The sequence below is a fragment of the Geotrypetes seraphini genome, chromosome 10, assembly GCF_902459505.1.
Source record: "Geotrypetes seraphini chromosome 10, aGeoSer1.1, whole genome shotgun sequence".
NCBI classification, from domain to species: Eukaryota; Metazoa; Chordata; class Amphibia; order Gymnophiona; family Dermophiidae; genus Geotrypetes; species Geotrypetes seraphini.
Genome location: NC_047093.1, coordinates 76264763 through 76281099, shown reverse-complemented (window position 1 = coordinate 76281099; position 16337 = coordinate 76264763). Strand labels below are relative to the sequence as shown.

The following is a 16337-nucleotide window of genomic DNA, read 5'->3' as shown; positions in this document are numbered from 1 at the left end:
GTCCCCTTTTACGAAATTGCATTAGGCTATTTATCGCTGGATGCAGCATTATTAGCTCTGACGCTCATAGGAATTCTATGAGCATCAGAGCTAATACTGCCATGGCCGTATGAGCATTGGAACTAATACCGCCGCAGCTGGCCATAAAAAAAACCTAACACGGCTTCGTAAAATGGGGCCTTAGTGATTAGGAGTCTTAAAATCTAGTTAGAGGCTTAATACTGTAGAGAGGATACTAGAGTTGAGCAGGTCTTTTGGAAGGATGAATAGATAGAATTTCCAAGCTTTATAGGTGTCAGATTAGTATCAACACTTTAAATTCAATTTTTGGTATATTCTGTTGAGAATGTACATAAAAACATAAGAGTTGCCATACTGGGACAGACTGAAGGTCCATCAATCCCAGTATCCTGTTTCCAACAGTGGCTAACCCAAGTCGCAAGTACCTGGCTAGATCCCAAGGGTGTCTTCCACATGGTATCCATTCACAGTTGCCTCGCTAGGCTATTCCACTTTGGATACTTCCAAGATTATGAACACTGATCTACCAACTTTCTGAGATAGGTATTAATTCTACTGTCTTAGACTGGTTCTAAAAATTCTTACGATCTCGCTCATACTCTGTTAATATGAATGGCACCAGGTCATCACCCTGGAAGCTATTATGCGGACTCTTGCAGGGATCACCTCTGTCCTCTATTCTTTTCAGTATCTATATGTCCACCTTGAAGCTTTTCCATCTCTCCCCCTTTGAAAAACTGTATACATATGCAAATGACATCTTTGTCCTTCTCGAGATAGATTCAAATTTTACTAACCTCACCAAGAATATTTTAGAATGCATAACAAAAACTTCAATCTTGGGCCCTTACTGTACAATTGAAGCTAAATGAGTCCAAAACAAAACTACTTTGGCTTGGTCCAAAGTTAGATCAGTTCATTCCACTGCCTTCTGGACATTCACTGCAGATTGAATTCTCAAGCAAAGTTTTGGGCGTCATTATAGACTTACCACTTTCATTTACTGATCATTTTAAATCTCTAGTAAAAAAATGCTTTTTTTAGCCTCCATATGTTGAGGAAAGTGAGATCCTATTTCCACCAACAACGTTTTGCTGTCCTTGTTCAATCAATCATTCTTTCAAGGCTGGACTACTGCAAACTCGGTCTTACTACAACTCCACTGGCTCCCAGTAATTTCCAGGGTCTACCGTATTTTTCACTCCATAAGACACACCTGACCATAAGACGCACCCTAGATTTAGAGGAGGAAAACAAGAAAAAAAACATTCTGAACCAAATTCTCCCTGCCAGGCTCTGCACCCAACCCCACACTCCTTGCCAAACTCTGCACCCTGTCCCCCCTCCCTGCCAGGCTCTGTACGCTGTTCCCCCTCTGGTGGTCTAGTGATAGGCCGGGACAGGGGACAGGGCAGGCAGGCCTACCCCCCTCCCAGGTAGCCCCCCCCCAGGCAGGCAGACAGGCCTCCCCACTGCAGGCCTCCCCGTAGGCAGGCAGGCTTGACCTCGCCCTCCTTATTTTTAATTTGGCAGGCAGGCTACTGCCCCTCTCCCGTACCTATTTTTAATTAGGCAGGGCAGCTCCCGGCCTCCCTCCCCCCACCGTTACCTTTTTAAAATTCTGACGCCCTCCCTCGCTGGACACGGCTGCCTGCCTGGTTCCCCGAGCACTGACAGCTGACGCGGCTGCCTCTGAGTCCTCTTCCCTTGCGGCAGAGCGGCACACAAGGCTGCCAGCCTGGCCCCGCGCCACTTCCCAGGACTTGGAGGCAGCCACATCAGCTGTCAATGCTCGGGGAACCAGGCAGGCAGCCGCATCCAGTGAGGGAGGGCCGCGTCCAGCGAGGGAGGGCCTCAGAATTTAAAAAAGTTAACGGAAGGGGATTGGGTACTTTAAATGTGCCTGCCTAACTTTCAAGATCCTGCATGGCATTCTTCCCTCTTTAATTCCTCTATCTTGGAATGCTGCAAGACCTGAAATCACCAGATCTATCCAAAAGTTCAAATTATCTTTTCCCCTCACTAAAAGGCGATGCCTGCATTAGAAAATTAGGGAAATCACTTTTTTTTTTTTGTAAATCTTTATTAATTTTCAAACTTAAATAGTGTAATACAAATGATATATCTGAAAAATTGCACAAAAAACACACTACACTACAGAGCTTTGGAATAATTTCCCTGCTCAGCTGCACAACCTGGGCTCTTTCCAACTATTCTGAAGACACCTGAAAACTTGGCTATTTTTAAAAATGTAAATTTCTGCTTCCCCCTGCCACCAACTCCCACTGTACGTCCCTTTTAATTTTTGTAAACCGTGTCGAGCTCTATATTTATAGAGAAGATGCGGTATATAAGCTTAAGATTTAGTTTAGTTAGATCTGTGGACTCTTCAGACTCCCTTCTCCAGTCGACCCATCAATTGAATGTGATCATCCTGCCACAAAGGGGGTGACATCTTGTTGAAACACCACAGAAAACTAACTAGACAGAAAATTCGAAATTTACTATGCATGGATGACCGTACCAATTACCAGTGTCCTTCCCTAAAATGGGCTAGATAGGAGTGCCTGCCTTTTAAATTTTGGCATAATGCTGCCCCCTCTTGAAGCACTTTCCTTTGCAGCCAGCCTATCAGGTTGCATATCATGCAGGTCTCCCACCCTCATCTGTGGCAATGGTAGTAACCCAGAAATACTGCTTCCTCATTGCAACAAATTTGGTACCACTGCAAAACAACTAAGTAGAAATGTTTGGAGTGAACATAAAGTGTAGAAGCCTGAGGCAGCATGTTGGACAAAGGAGGGAGAAAGCATGCCATGCATAGACTCCAGGAATGCTTGGGCCAGTGTCGCAGGACTGCCTAGTTTAGCTGTTTTGCTGGCAAACCTTTATAAACTCCTTTGCATTAATGTATATTAATGGAAGATGTATCTTAGCACCATTATTGCTGAAGTACTGTCCTATTTTTTAATTGATGTTTTCTCTGTGCAGCAATTGAACCACCCCAATATAATTAAGTATTTGGATTCTTTCATTGAGGACAATGAACTGAACATTGTTCTGGAGCTAGCAGATGCAGGCGATCTTTCTCAGATGATTAAGGTAAGGTTCAAGCCATTCTTTGAGCACAATAGAGATGACAGATGATGAGAGAGATAGAGATGGATGAGATTATACAGATTTACCACACCAGAAACAGCTTAAACAAAGCACTGTTTACTAATATGAAGGTCGCATGTCTGTCCTTACAATACAGATTCATTGCAGTGTGATAATGACAAAATTTGAGTAATAGAAAGTAGTGATCAAAGGCCTAAATGATTGTTTAGCTACACTTGTCTACCCTCTTAGCTTGGGTGGGTGAGAAAGCACACCCAAGGTTAAATTAATAATCAGTGTAAGAAATATGGAAAACTATTTTTTTTCCCTACCTGAGTACTTTGATTAGAAGGAGTCTAATTTAACAAACAAGAAATAAAGGCCCTCTTTTACTACTGCATAGCGCGGGTTTTAGTGCAGCAGCGGCGGTAACTGCTCCAAGGCTCATAGGAATTCTACGAGCGTCGGAGCAGTTACCGCCACTGCCGGCGCTAAAACCCACGCTACGAGTTAGTAAAAGTGGGGGGGAAATCATAATTATCTGAAGGTTAACTTACACATATTTGGTTTCTGTCAGCAAGTAGATCAAAATGGAAGAAAACTGGCTTTCTAAATCTTGGGATTATAGTAAGTTGTTTTCATGGGGATTTCTTCCCAATTCTTGAAGAAAGTGTGTTCAGTAGGTAAAACTGGGAACTAGGAGCGGGTTTAGTAGCATACAGGGATTATAAATGGAGGTTAACATGAAACCCCAAAAATGCATGCGATACCTCCTTATTGAGTTAACGTAATAAATTTCTTGTTTAGCTTTCAGGAGTCAACACTAACGGTAGTAAGCTGGAAAAGAAATGTACTTTTATTTCTGCAAATTCAAGTGAGTTTACACAGTTAACTGCGTTACACAAGAACATAAGAATCGGCATACTTGGTCAGATCTAAGGTCCATTATTCCCAGTATCCTGTATCCCACTGTGGAAAAACTAGGGGCTTTTTTTTACAAAGGTGCGCTAGCCACTACCGCCTCCTTTTAAGCAGACGGTAATTTTTCGGCTAGTGCACGCACTAATCTTGTGCGTGCACTAAAAACGCTAGCGCACCTTAGTAAAAGGAGCCCTAGGTCACAAGTATCTGACAGGATCCTAAACAACAGTATGATTACTCTCAACTGTGCTTTAATGGTTTATGGACTTTTCCTCCAGGAACTACTTATTTCTGGGATGAGCAACATAAATCCTCTTTTACTCTAATAGGATCTTGCCGGGTACTTGTGACCTGGATTAGGTACGGTTAGCAACAGGATACTGGATTTGATGTGCCTTTGGGGTGTATGGCAATGCTTATGTTCTTATATGCAGTTACATTGTAGTGTTAAAGTGCTTGATAAAATATTTGTCTTCTATAGAGGTGTGCATTCATTAGTGTGCATTTAAAACTGGGAATAAATAGAAAACTCCACTTGTTATGTTCAAATTTGTTTATTCATTTTTCAACAAAAATCAGCAAAGAAAGAGCCAACCTAACAATACAAGTATACACACCCCTTCCCCCCCATCACCCTCCCTCCCACCCCCATCCCATCCCAAAAACACAGGTACAAAGTAAACAACCGTCTTCCAGAGAAGGAAATATCATGGGTTTAGCAAATTACTCCGAGCTCTATGCGTGAGAGTAAGCCAAAATGGCTCCCAAATGGAACAGTAAGTGCGTCCCCTAGGTGAATCCAAAGAGTATATAAACAAGCGTTCCATGGATGCCTGCCGAAGCATGAGAGTACGCCAAAGAGACAAAGTTGGCGATTCAGGAACAATCCAACAGTGTAGAATTGATTTTTTTCCCAGCAGGAAGGCCCTCTCCAGAAATGCACGAAACCCTTTAGGTGATGGTGTAGAAAGATGATCCAATGTGAAAAGCAGCTCGGGGCCTTGAGAATAACTATGATGCCACATAGCTGTAATATGACTGTGTAATTGGGTCCAAAAATCTTGAATTTGAGGACAGGTCCAGTATTGATGACCCAAAGAAGCCTGAGGCTGGTGGCACTTAAGACATGTATCAGTAGCGCTCAGTTTGACTCTATGAAGGTATACCGGAGACCGGTGAAGTCGAAGAAGAAATTTGTAGTTCAGTTCGATCAAAGTAACATGAGTTGTAATATGATGCATTCGCTTAAGACCAGTCTGAATTTGCAATCCAGTAACCACACAAAGTAGATCTCTAGACCAAAGAGCTGCGTAATGATCATAAGAAATGGATCCCAAGCTCTCCCGAAGGTATCTAATATGGAACTTCAGGGGAATGTGGTCTTGAGCTGACAAACACAATGCTTCCGAAAGAGCTTCTCTACTCCGGCTAGTCATTCCTGTAAACTCCACTTGTTAATATAGAAGCACTATCCACAATGGAAGAAAAAGCAGGCTGCGCAATAAATGTGGGGAAGTGACTTTTGACAAAGCCCTGAAGAAACGGTTACACATCGCGAAACGTTGGCTTATATGTTGTATCACTTACATCTTCACAATTAGATAAGAAGTAGCTAATGAATCAGGTCCTGCAAAAATAGAGTACCGTATTTTCGCGGATATAACGCGCACCCGTGTAAAACGCGCACACGGGTATAGCGCGCAGAAATAACGCTGATATGTACAAAAACTTTTGTACACCGCGCTCACGGGTATACCGCGCATGATGCCCGACGCTCCTTTCGCCCCCCCCTGACTTCCGTGCACTGCCCTGACTTTCCGTGCGCTGTCCCGACTCTCCGTTCACCCCCCTGACTTTCCGTGCACTGTCCCCCCTTGAAGTCCTGTCCCCCCTTGAAGGTCTGTCCCCATCCTGAAAGCCTGATGCCCCCCCCGACGTCCGATACATTCCCCCCCCCGGCAGGACCACTCGCACCCCCACCCCGAAGGACCGCCGACTCCCCAACAATATCGGGCCAGGAGGGAGCCCAAACCCTCCTGGCCACGGCGATCCCCTAACCCCACCCCGCACTACATTACGGGCAGGAGGGATCCCAGGCCCTCCTGCCCTCGACGCAAACCCCCTCCCCCCAACGACCGCCCCCCCCCCAAGAACCTCCGCCCGTCCCCCAGCCGACCCGCGACCCCCCTGGCCGACCCCCACGACACCCCCACCCGCCTTCCCCGTACCTTTGTGTAGTTGGGCCAGAAGGGAGCCCAAACCCTCCTGGCCACGGCGACCCCCTAACCCCACCCCGCACTACATTACGGGCAGGAGGGATCCCAGGCCCTCCTGCCCTCGACGCAAACCCCCCTCCCCCCCCAACGACCGCCCCCCCCAAGAACCTCCGACCGCCCCCCCAGCCGACCCGCGACCCCCCTGGCCGACCCCCACGACCCCCCCACCCCCCTTCCCCGTACCTTTGGTAGTTGGCCGGACAGACGGGAGCCAAACCCGCCTGTCCGGCAGGCAGCCAACGAAGGAATGAGGCCGGATTGGCCCATCCGTCCTAAAGCTCCGCCTACTGGTGGGGCCTAAGGCGCGTGGGCCAATCAGAATAGGCCCTGGAGCCTTAGGTCCCACCTGGGGGCGCGGCCTGAGGCACATGGGCCCAACACGACCATGTGCCTCAGGCCGCGCCCCCAGGTGGGACCTAAGGCTCCAGGGCCTATTCTGATTGGCCCACGCGCCTTAGGCCCCACCAGTAGGCGGAGCTTTAGGATGGATGGGCCAATCCGGCCTCATTCCTTCGTTGGCTGCCTGCCGGACAGGCGGGTTTGGCTCCCGTCTGTCCGGCCAACTACCAAAGGTACGGGGAAGGGGGGTGGGGGGGTCGTGGGGGTCGGCCAGGGGGGTCGCGGGTCGGCTGGGGGGGCGGTCGGAGGTTCTTGGGGGGGGCGGTCGTTGGGGGGGGAGGGGGGTTTGCGTCGAGGGCAGGAGGGCCTGGGATCCCTCCTGCCTGTAATGTAGTGCGGGGTGGGGTTAGGGGGTCGCCGTGGCCAGGAGGGTTTGGGCTCCCTTCTGGCCCGATATTGTCGGGAAGTCGGCGGTCCTTCGGGGTGGGGGTGCGAGTGGTCCTGCCAGGGGGGGATGTATCGGACGTCGGGGAGTCGGCCGGGCAAGAGGGCTTGGGCTCCCTCTTGCTCCGATCGTGGATGCGGGTGCGGGTGGGAGCGCGTGCGAGCGGTCGTTCGGGGTGGGGGTGCGAGCGGTCCTGCTGGGGGGGTGAATCGGGCGTCGGGCGGGGTGGGAACTATGTTTAAAAACTTTTGTATACCGCGCTCAGGCATATAACGCGCGGGGGGTATGCGCGGTAGGTAAAAACGCGTATAACGCGTGCGTTATATCCGCGAAAATATGGTAGTGGTTTTTGCACATTTCCTTCGGACGTTTTTTGCCAATGATGTGGGTGGAGGAGGTTTGAGCATATTTTGCTCTGCCGCAATAATACCTGAGGCTTTTTCTTCCGTTGTGGACAGTGATTCTATATTAACAAATGGAGTTTTCTATTTATTGCTATTTATCATCCACTTCCACCATTTTTAGGTAGATTTTTCATTTAAAACCGGGTGCATTCTAAATCAATTTAATATAGTTAATCTATGAATTAACATGCAGTAAGTCACTTAGGGAATGTTAAGTGACCACAAACCAAAAACTGACAAAATTTGCCTTATGCAAAGCCCTAGTGTTTGACAAGGTTATCCTAACTACCTTAATCTTTTTGCAGTCCTTGTTACTGTGCATGATCCACCATTTTCCTGATCAAAATGTGCAGAACAAAACAAAGTGAGCCAAAATAAAAAAAGTCCCCAAAACAGGAGCAGCAGGTTTAATGCTGCACTGATTTCTTATCCAAAGGATGCCCATTCTGCTAAGTAATGGTAATTTAAGGAGGTGAGTAGTGGAATATTGGTAGAGCTGCTGCCTCAGAACCCTGAGGTCGTGGAATGGCCTAGTGGTAGAGCTGCTGCCTCAGAACCCTGAGGTCATGGGATTGATCCTAGTGCTGCTCCCTGCGACCTTGGGCAAATCACTTAATTCTCTATTGCCACCAAAAGGTGGTATACAAGTCCCAACCCTTTTCCCTTTAATTGTAATTGTGTCATGCTTTCAAAGGCTTGCACAATTTTGTTAGTAAAACAAGAGTATGGCTGCTGCTTTGATAGGAATTATCGAGGGGTATAAACTCCCAAAATAAACTGGGATAAGACTGAAAGAGTGAAACTTATATCTTGGAAAACTATCATTTACTGCAGGATTTTTTATTTTAAAAAAATGTGTTTTCTTTATCTCCACTTGGTCTTACTGTGAAAAGGTGGTTTCATCTGTTTGCATTGTCAGGAGATTAAAGGGGTAACTTTTTATAGAGCATACATGGCTGCATACCATGTTGGCAAGTTTCTAACGTGCATTTTGCAGAGATTTTGAAAGAGAGATTATCTGCATAATTTTGTTTTGAAAATCATTACACAGTACACATACTAGAGGAAATAGATTTTCCCTTCCAATCCCCTAAATGGTTACCCCATGAGCACTACCACTTTTTAATGCAGGTATCAGTATGCAGTCTATGACAGCAATAATGCTCAGTCTATGGCCAAATATTTATATGTACTTAATATACAGACTTCCACATATAGGGCTTCTTTTACGAAGGTGCACTAGCGGTTTTAACGCACCCACCGGATTAGCGCACGCTAGCTGAAAATTTACCGCCTGCTCAAAAGGAGGCAGTAGCGGTTAGCGCACGGGGCAATTTAGAGCGCGCTATTTCGCGCGTTAAGGCCCTAGTGCGGCTTTGTGAAAGGAGCCCATAATGTATCAAATGTAACATATAGCCCGATATAGCAAGATTTTCAAGACCTCAGTAGTACAGCCCAGGAACCATCTTATCTCTGGGTATAAAAGCACTCACATTTTCATCTGTCTCTAAATATAACACTTTTCCTCAATTATTTCTTCTCAATATAAACTTTTACTCAATTTTCAAATTTTAAAGTTCATTTAGCTTATTGTCGGCTCCTGTTTTGCGCTTTTTTAAACACTGTTGGCACCTCCAGACCTGTCAGAGATTTCAGAACGTTAAAAACCGGCGCTTCATTTTGTGCTTCATCTGGGCATCGATCAGAGTACTCATTTTAATAATAATGCAATCTATTTACATATGATCGGAGGCTGCCACAAACCATGGAAAAGACCGCGATTAGCCATTTTGGGCATCGATAGCTGAAATACTTCGAGGCTAAACAGGATAAAACTGGTTTAGCATCAATCATTAAAGGCACAGTGAGTTTTGAACATATGGGTCTAGGTCTGAAAACCAAAAGAAAAGTTGTTGATCTTATACATTTAGAATGCTTAGGGAGAATATATCAAGGTGCGGTAAAAGTTGATTTCCTTGATTCCCCATGGGATTCAGCAACCTGCAAGATACTGGTACTGCAGGTTAATGAATCCTGGAGCAAGAGAAAATGCTTGTGAGCCGCCTCGTAAGTAGCAGGATCAGGAGCATTGAGCCACAAAGCTGAAGCTTGATACTCCTGGGCTGACAGAACTGGGTCTGCCCTTCAGCCTGGGTCTGCCCTGGCTCATGCCTAAAGACCCCCCTGCTTCTACCCCCCACAGGATCTACGTTTGGGAATGGTCTTTTGGGTGTCAAGGGGATCTTGGGTTGCTTCTGCACAATCTTACACTACCTTCAAAATGGTACCCCTAGCAGTAACCTTACACACCTACTGTTAGGAAGTCATATTTCCATATAAGGAAATATGACCCCCTAGCGGTATGCACCATTTTGAAGCAGTTACAGGACTGGGCATGGCTCATGCCTAAAGACCCCTGGGTCCCCTCGAAGACTTCCCACAGACTACCAATGTGAGAACAGGGGCACTTGGGGCCAGAGGGGGGACCCAGCTCTGTTTTATTATGATTTGGGGGCCTTAATACAACTTGTGGGGTATCATCACAAATCATGTTATGGTATTTGCATAGTAATGAGACCCAAAACATGCAATTACATATTTTACATCTTTTACTCTCTAAGTTTCTGTGACTTAAATATTGTCACAGTATTTTTGGACAAGCAGCGATAGGGCTATTTAAGTCATGTTAAGACCCAAATGATATGACTTAAGGCCCCAAAGCTGCTTAATGAATTCCCTCCTTAATCTTTTCTACCTCCCCCACCACACACACACATTTTTGTATTAAGAAATACAGTAGGTTGAAAGATAAAAGGACCTACTAAAACTCCATAGGTTCAAGGCTGATTAGGAACATGGTAGTCTTTCTGTCTTTTACATTATTTATGAGGCATTAGAAGGCTGATGTAACCAGGAGTACTATGTACAACCCACTTGAGAATTTAGGCTTTCGGTTAAATGTCAGCTCAATCCTATTGAACATGATGACATTTAGAAAATTATCACTTTTGGTCTTGGCATATCCTCTCCTAAATACCTTAATGAGAACTGGGCTAATAGTATGAAATAACTTAATTCCTGATCTGTGCATCTCCTTAATATTTGGTTCCTGTTTATGCAGATACAGTTTCTCATTATCATATTGATTCTTTTACCTCTCTCTCTCACCCCCACCCAGTGGAATATAGTGTTTCACCTCTCCTAGCTGATCAAAGTGTTGATTTTTGTTGTGCATACCAGTATTTAATATTTTAAGCTGGCCTCACAAAACAATTGGAACTCTGTCCCTAGCTTTCAAATGTGTACATTCATAGACCATGGAAAAAGAGTAAAAGTGTTACTTCTAGCATTAGAGCATTGATTACTTTTAATTTTCTAGAATACAGAACTAAAAACAATACGCTTTGGTTCAGATTCTGTCTAGGATGCCTGGTCTCAGAAGCCGCCTAAGTGGCTTTTGAGAATCGCACATGGGCATCCTATACAGAATCGCGCTTAAGCCTGCCTAAAAAAATAACCCTTTTCTCTAACCGATGTCCATGTTACAGACACTGGTTAGAGAATCAGGTTGCTGCTGATCTTATCGTAGCAAGAGATCTCCCTGCTGCGATAAGTTTAACAGCAACCCGTACTCACCCCTCATGAAGACTGTAGGCAGGAGGGATGCCCAGTCCCTCCTGTCAGAAACCCCCCACCATGAACATTGCACGACAGGAGGAATGCCCAGTCCCTCCTACCTGGCACCCCTCCCCAAACAATAGCGGCAGGAGGGATGCCCAATCCCTCCTGCCAGAACATCCCCTGGTAGATCACATGAGGGGAGGGATGCTCAATCCCTCCTGCCGGAACACCCCCCCTCCCATAGATCATACGACAGGAGGGATGCCCAATCCCTCCTGCCGGAAATCTCCCACCTAGATTGCGCGGCATTTTGCTGGCCTACATTGTACATATCTCCCGCTGGCCTAGGGAGATACATACAACCACCTAGGTCCGCCTAAGGCTACTTCCGGCGACCTGTCTTGGTAGGTTTAGTTTGTTTTTTTTAAGGAAGCGTGCATCCCAATTGGCTGGTTAGGCAGCAGTTGGCCGCCTACAATTGGGATGCTGTTTATAGAATCTGGGCCTTTGTGTCCTGTGCAGTGCTGCTAAACAATACATGCAGTTATACTTATCCTATGTTATTTCAAAATATTACTGCTGTATCTTTAAATGGCATCCTTCCAATTTTGTGACTTTTTCCTAGGAGTAGATGGGATAGAACACTGGTGCAAATTATCTCACAAGAGCACCCATGTACTAAATTGTGCAATTTTGTCCAGAAGATGTATTTGTATGGAAAAGGTAAAAGTAGTCCCCTGCAAGAACCAAGATGCAAATGACTTATGAGGGACTCCACTTGTGTGATGGTTTCTTGGCAGATAGTGATTTGGCATTGCCTTCCCTAGTCACCATGAGGCCTCTGCATGAAAAAATGTGCAAAAAAAAAAATGCATAACTCTGAAATTTTGGCATATTGCATAGTGTATGTATTTTCTTTACATAAACACCTTCTGTGAAAGTTTGTAGGTTTGGTCTAGTCCTCCTCATAAATGCTCAAATGTTTATGCAAATTCATAAATGAGCTGCTACAATGCAAAAGCATGGGAAGTAGATTACTTAAGAATTTTTGAAAACTGATATGCGAAAAATGTTTCTCTCTACTGGATCATGGAAAAAGGGTAATTTCCCCTCAAGAAGTTATCTTTCAGCCTCGCAGGAACAGATTCTTGCAAAATTTTGTTTAAATAGCTTATTTGCCTAGGTAATACTTTCACATGAGTAGGGCCACTAACCTATGAAGATTCTGGTGGGTTAGTACATTGGTTTTCGGGATTGGAGCATGATTGGTTCATGCTGTGCGAATGATGATATAATCAATACAGACCAATCAGATCCATGGTTATCAGGTGATGCCACTATCATACTGGCATAACAGCCTTCACTGTATAAGAGACGTTGTACCTGATTCTATAAATGGTACCTAGCAACACCTAACTCCTAGGCACCATTCAGTGCGGTTGTCAATCAACCACTAGGCATCTTTTATAGAATCGCACCTAGAGATACCTAACTCAACTTAGGTGCAGCTATATTAGGTCAATGTTTTCCTGGCCTAATTTACCAGCACCTAACACCAGACGCCTTTCGACACCTAAGTCATACCATGCCTATTCTCTGCCCCAACCATGCCACTTTTCAGGTAGGCGTTGTGCTGATTTCCATGTGGAACTTTAGTTAATCATTTATTGATCACTTTTTAATTGGCTTTTAAAGGCATTTTCAAATATCAGTCCATTTAAGCCAATTAAAAAAAATTAACTTCCGCATGGTAATTGACTAAGTGCTGCTAGGCACCACTTATAGAATTAGGGCCACTGTGGGAAAATTGTTTGAGAATTATTTTTTTTTAAAAATCTTTATTAATTTTCAAATATTAACAGTGCAACACACAGGTATAAGAACATATAACAAGTCAAGAAAAGCACATTTAACTTACAGATATTAAAAATCAATCATTTTATCCCACCCACCCACCCATCGATTAATCAATAAAACAAATTAAATTAATTAATTGAGAATTAAAAAATGTAACAATGTTTAAATTATGGATTGTGTTGTCTTAGTGTACTTCTGAATTGCTACAAAAAGTGACTTTCTTCTATGCAAACTGAACATGATCCCTTACAGATGGGTTGTCAACCCCCACCTGCAAGTTGCTCGCATAGAATGTCAATCATTTTCTTCTCATCTACTCTTCCTCGTCTCCCCTGGCAATGCGCCCCCCTCGCCTCAGTTTTAACTTTGCAAGTGAGCTGAGTGTCTTCTCATGTGCTCTGCATTAGACTTGTTATTTTTGGGTTTAAAATCAGAATTTTTTTCTTGAGGCTTCCCTGTGCTAAGAGGTTCCCAGTAATCTGGGACAGTTCTGCCTGAGAGAGGATTCAGACGTTTGGGCCTGTAGCTAGGAGGGCCACCCCTCTGAAAAAGTATCTGCTTGGACAGTCTGCCCTAACACTTGATGCTCAGGTACCAGTCCCTTGAGAGCAGTGCTCACTCCTGTGGAGTTCAGGTGCTGGAGTGCAGGGTGTTTTGACCCTGTGACTGGCTGGGAGACTTGGCACTGGTTGGCTGTGCCTTCCCCTCCCAAGAATCATGAAGGAGCATGTTGCGTCTGGGGTCTCAAGTTTCTTAACCTGAATCAGAGGCAGCCCGAAGAGACAAGCCGCTGGAAACCATTCTTGAGTGTCAGAGGCAGAAATCCTTCTCTATTTTCCAGCTGCAGTGAAAGCTCTGATGCATGGAAGTTCTGTGAGTATTACTCTCTATGGGAGACATTGGGGTGGTCTAGAATTTGACTGTTTTGAAGGTTCCTAAGGCTGTCCTAAGAGTCCCTTATCTCAAAAATCCTATTTTGAGAATTTTCTGACTTATTTTAGTTTCCCAGGACATTTTTTGGTGCCAAAATGCTGCCATAGTGGCCATCTTAGATTTCCTAGTTTTATTTTAAAACCCTCTCTCTGCCTTCATACACTTCAATTTTGCTTATAATCGAGTTTAATGAGCTCCTCAGGTGATTTGACCCCTATATCATGCCAGATTTGCGATGGATAGCTGCCTGAGGAGTGTCCTTGTACCGCGTGCTTTGGTGTATGTGAGGTGGGGGGGGGGGGGGAGGGGGTAGCAGGAGCAATGGGCTTGGCTCTCTCTGGTCCTTCCACAGATTCGGACTTGAAAAAAGGCATAAGTTGTGGCTCATAAAACACTGTTAGAGCCCTTTCTACATCTCACATTGCCAGCGAAGCGCAAGTGTGCTGCTGTCAGGGACCCAGAAAGGATTGGTGATGCACATTACCTGAGAACCCCAGAGGATCCATGGCAGGTCTTTGACTCAGATTTTATAACCTTGATATATGCTGCTTACAATAAGTATAAAGGGTCATTTGCTCAGCCTGAATGCCAGCTGATCATAGCTCAGAGGTGTGTTCCTCCTCAGAGAGAGGTTCCTTTGCAGTCAGGGGAGCTGCAGGAACTGGACATCCAATCAATCAGGGATTCAGACGACAAGGGGTCTGTGGCAATTCTTCCCCTCTCCAGGTCAGCCTCTTCCTTAAGAGATGCAGGGTCTCAGTTTGGGACTGACAGCTGAGTCACAATGGCAGCCTTAGACTACGGAGAGGATACTACGGTGTACAGGCTGTTTAAAACTGTGGATTTGTTGGAGGTAATTAGTCTCCCTGCAGGAGCTGGAATTGGAGTCTCCGCAACTTTGGCTAATCATCATTCTCTGTTGAGCATCTCCAAGTCTCAATCCACATGTTTCCCTTCTCAACCAGAGATTATTTGTATGATAACAGAACACTGGGATGCATCAATGGGCTCTGTAAAAGGAGCCAGGACAATGGCCAAATTATATTTCATGGACTCTGAGTTTCAGCAGCTTTTTACACCACATAAGGTAGATTCTCTGGTGGTACAGGTAACACCTCACCTCCCCTTCACAAGTTGCCTGGTGAAGGGGGTGTGATCCTGAAGGATTCTCAGGACCATTGGATGGACTTGGTGCTTGATGCAGTTTGAGGCATTGGCCTTGGGCCTTAAGGTGGTGGCTGCATCATTGTTGGTGGTGCAAGTATGCCATAAGATGCTTCGCCAGGCTTCGTCTCGGAGGAGTTTGTTTGACCTCTGGTTGTGCTGGCTGGAATGGATTATGTGGCGGCGGATGCTATCTATGATATGCTCTGAGTGATGAGTAAGGTATCAGCTTATTCATCTCCATCTGCAGAATGCTCTGGATCAGGCAATGGGTGGGAGATTCAGCATCCAAGGCTATGCTGAGTAGACTCCCCTCGAAGGGGCATATGCTCTTTGGGAAGGGACTTGATGATCTGATGATAAGTGTGATGGATTGATATCATAAGTCTTTGCCAGAGAGTGAACTCCAGTGAACCTTGTAACTACTTGAACCCTGTCAAGTTATTCTATCGATAAATCCAGATATCTTATACCACAACATGTAATTTACTTAAATCGTTGTAATGTAATTCTCTCGGTAATGTCCTGATCTCTTTTAACTGTAATCCGCTTAGAACCGCAAGGCACAGGCGGAATAGAAATCACAAATGTAATGTAATGTAATGATTAGGTTCCTTCTGGGGTTCCTTTCGTGGCTACAAAGACCACGCTATGGATCTGCAGGATCCTTATCCCAAAGGTCCTTGCAAGGGTCCAGACAATGGTTTGGCAGTTCCCAAGTCAAGATGACTGGCTTCCCTCTCAGCAACCAGTTCTAAAAAGTCCCAATGACACCATATCTACCTCTGACCTCCCTTACATAGGAAGGAGACTTTTTGAGTTCAAGGAAGCTTGGGAACAGATTACTTCAGACAAATAGATGCTCTACATCATTCAAGAGGGTTATAAGATTGAAGTGTATCACCCTCAGGAACCTCTGGGCAGACTGGAGAACCTCTGGGCAGACTGGAGAAAGGCTGCAGAGTCAGAAGAACTGTACAAAGACTGCTGCAGATTGGCATAAAATAGTCAGTACCAGATGCAGAGTCGTGCCAAAGAAAGACTCAAATTGTAAATGCAGCTTTGAGAGTTCCCTGCTTCTAGATGGAAAGTATGTGGTCAGTTACTTCCTCGAAGGAGCCAGGGGAATTTCGGGCCTTGCTGGATTTGGCAGAGGCTTACCTACATATTTCCATTTTCCTGGAACACAGGAAATTTCTCCAGTTCCATGTTCTGGATTCTCTTTTCAAGTTCTTTGTTCTACCTTTTGGCTTGACC

At 45.2% G+C, this 16337-nt stretch overlaps 1 protein-coding gene across 10 annotated transcripts in view; it reads left to right on the top strand.

The window, feature by feature from the left end:
* Positions 1-16337, top strand: part of NEK6 (NIMA related kinase 6) — a 376321-nt gene that overhangs the window by 234644 nt on the left and 125340 nt on the right. For all 10 annotated transcript variants that reach the window (XM_033960759.1, XM_033960763.1, XM_033960760.1 and 7 more), the window contains one exon: positions 3013-3123. In XM_033960759.1, the coding sequence (XP_033816650.1) occupies positions 3013-3123 (111 nt within the window). The remainder of the gene's footprint in view (positions 1-3012; positions 3124-16337) is intronic.